The sequence below is a fragment of the Penaeus chinensis genome, chromosome 15, assembly GCF_019202785.1.
Source record: "Penaeus chinensis breed Huanghai No. 1 chromosome 15, ASM1920278v2, whole genome shotgun sequence".
Classification (NCBI taxonomy): Eukaryota; Metazoa; Arthropoda; class Malacostraca; order Decapoda; family Penaeidae; genus Penaeus; species Penaeus chinensis.
The window spans coordinates 24558864-24561363 of NC_061833.1; the positions used below are offsets into that span (position 1 = coordinate 24558864).

General features: G+C 46.1%; 1 protein-coding gene across 1 annotated transcript in view; it reads right to left on the minus strand.

The window, feature by feature from the left end:
• Window positions 1-2500, minus strand: part of LOC125032899 — a 17867-nt gene that overhangs the window by 5744 nt on the left and 9623 nt on the right. The window contains exon 6 of the mRNA XM_047624286.1: window positions 2422-2500. This exon is cut by the window's right edge and continues 218 nt beyond it. Coding sequence (XP_047480242.1) covers window positions 2422-2500 — 79 coding nt within the window. The remainder of the gene's footprint in view (window positions 1-2421) is intronic.

Here is a 2500-nt window from a genome sequence, read left to right on the forward strand (position 1 = left end):
ACGCACATACACAAACGTAGAGATACAAATACTTACAAAGACATTCACACAAGCACACACACACACGCATACACACACAAACACACATACCCACACGCACACAAACAAACACACACATACACACATATACATACAAACAAAACACACACACACACACACACACACACACACACACACACACACACACACACACACACACACATACACACACAGACGCGCGACATTGTGCAAACACCTTTTACACAACGTCCTCCCAGCCCAGTCATCTGGGTGAAGATGATCACAAAGCTGGAACATGAAGCCAATGCATGATTCATCCCTGCATCAGCTGTTTTATCCTTGGGAGGGCCACTGAACAAGGAGGCTAAGTGCCTCCAGACTGAAGTGGCACTGGAAGCTGGCACTCCATTAACAGAGACGATGGCGACATGGGTAGATCTGGATCTTCCTTTTTTTAATCTTCCTATTTTTTTTCTTTTTTTAATCTTCCTACTTTTTTATTATTTTTTTTAAATCTCGCAAACTCAGCGCTTCTTTCTTATTGTCCTTACAATATCATTATCAATTCAACTACTACTATTACTGGTATTTCCCCTATTAACGCCCTCTTCATCATTACTATCACTATTACTATAACTATTATGTAACATCGTCCGAACAATTATCGACATTATCGGCATCATCCTCATACTCTCAACTTTATAATATCATAATGACCAACGCTTCAATGTAACGGAAAATACATGTTTACAAATTCAAAACACTCCATTCGGAAATATGTATTTATGATAATGATAATAATAATAATAATAATAAACATTCCGGTAACGATTCAACTTCCTCGTGCTCTGCGTCCGTGGGAAAACACGCAGCAGTTTCGAGTCACGTTGGATCGCTAAATATTTGTTATAAAATAACACGTTTTATCCCACCCCCCCCCTCTTCCTCTTTTCCCCCTCCCTTTTTCCCTGCCCCCTTCCCCTTACCCTCCTCCACCTCCCCCCCCCTTCCTCCTTCCTCCTCCCCCCTCCCCTCCCTTACATTCTCTCGTCCCAATGATAAATAGATTGACAAAATAATGCCTTTTGATGATGGTCATGATGCTGGTGATGGGGATGGTGGTGATGATGAAGGTGGTGGTGGTGGTGATGATGGTCATGATGATCATGGATGAAAATGAAGATGATGGTGACGATGACGATGATTATGGTGATGATTACATTTTTTTCTCTATGGTGAGGATGGTGATCGTTAACTTGAACATGACTGTGATAATGATGAGTACCGTGATAGTGATGGCGATAGTGAAGATGACACACACACCGTTTCCTGTCCACTCCTTCCCATTCATTCCTCCCTCTCCTTCTCCTCTTCCCATTCTCTCCTCTCCTCCCTCTTCCCCTTCCTCCTCTTCCTCCCCTCCCCTCTCCCTTCCCATCCTCTCCTTCCCCTCCCCCATCCCCCACCCCCGCCACCCTACCTCCCCCCACCCCACCCCCCACTATCACCCGACATCCCCCACCCCCTACTATCACCCGACCTCCCCCTCCCCCTATCACTCCCCTCCGCCATCCCCCCACCATCACTCTCCCCCCTCCCCCCCTACTATCACCCGACCTCCCCCACCCCCTACTATCACCCGACCTCCCCCTCCCCCCTATCACCCCCCCTCCGCGGTCCAGGTGCTCTCGCCAAACAACGCAAGCTGAATCATAATCATATAACACATGACGTACCATGAAAAACAGCCACGGGGTCGAAGCAGCTGTGTCATGAATTAATTAGTGTGATGAAATGTATGGTTACGTAATCAGGCTGAGAGAAGGGCAACGGCCTGGTCACATTTAATCCTTGATTGGTCGTTGTGTGTGTATCATTGTGGCTGTGGGTTGCGTGCGTGCGTGCGTGTGTGTGTGTCTTGTTTGTTGGTGTGTTTATTGTGTACGTTCGTCTTTACATGAATGTATGTGCGTGTGTGTTTGCAATGATTTAGTTTATTTGGTTGTTGGCGTGTGTGGACAAAGGTGCAGAGTTTACAAATAGAACTAGTCTGCGGTCATTTCATCACTTGAATTGCAAGTTGAACGCCTGTATCCTTTACGAATGTACGCGCTCACACACATACACACACAGACACACACACACACACACACACACACACATACACACACACACACACACACACACACACACACACACACACACACACACACACACACACACACACACACACACACACACACATACACACCAACAAAATGTTTATAACTCTACGGTCCTGGCTACCCGCGTTTCAATACCAGAGCGGCACTTTCAACACCTGTATCTACTAAGTTCATTCATACACGCAAATACACATATCCCCACATATGCATACATGAAATTAGCTATGAATTTTATCATGAAAATCCGAGTCCTTACCTTCCCTGTCGCACGTGGTCTGTATTTCGAGCGTGTCGAGGTTCGAACAGCCGAAGCTGAGGGACTTGTACGAGGCTTC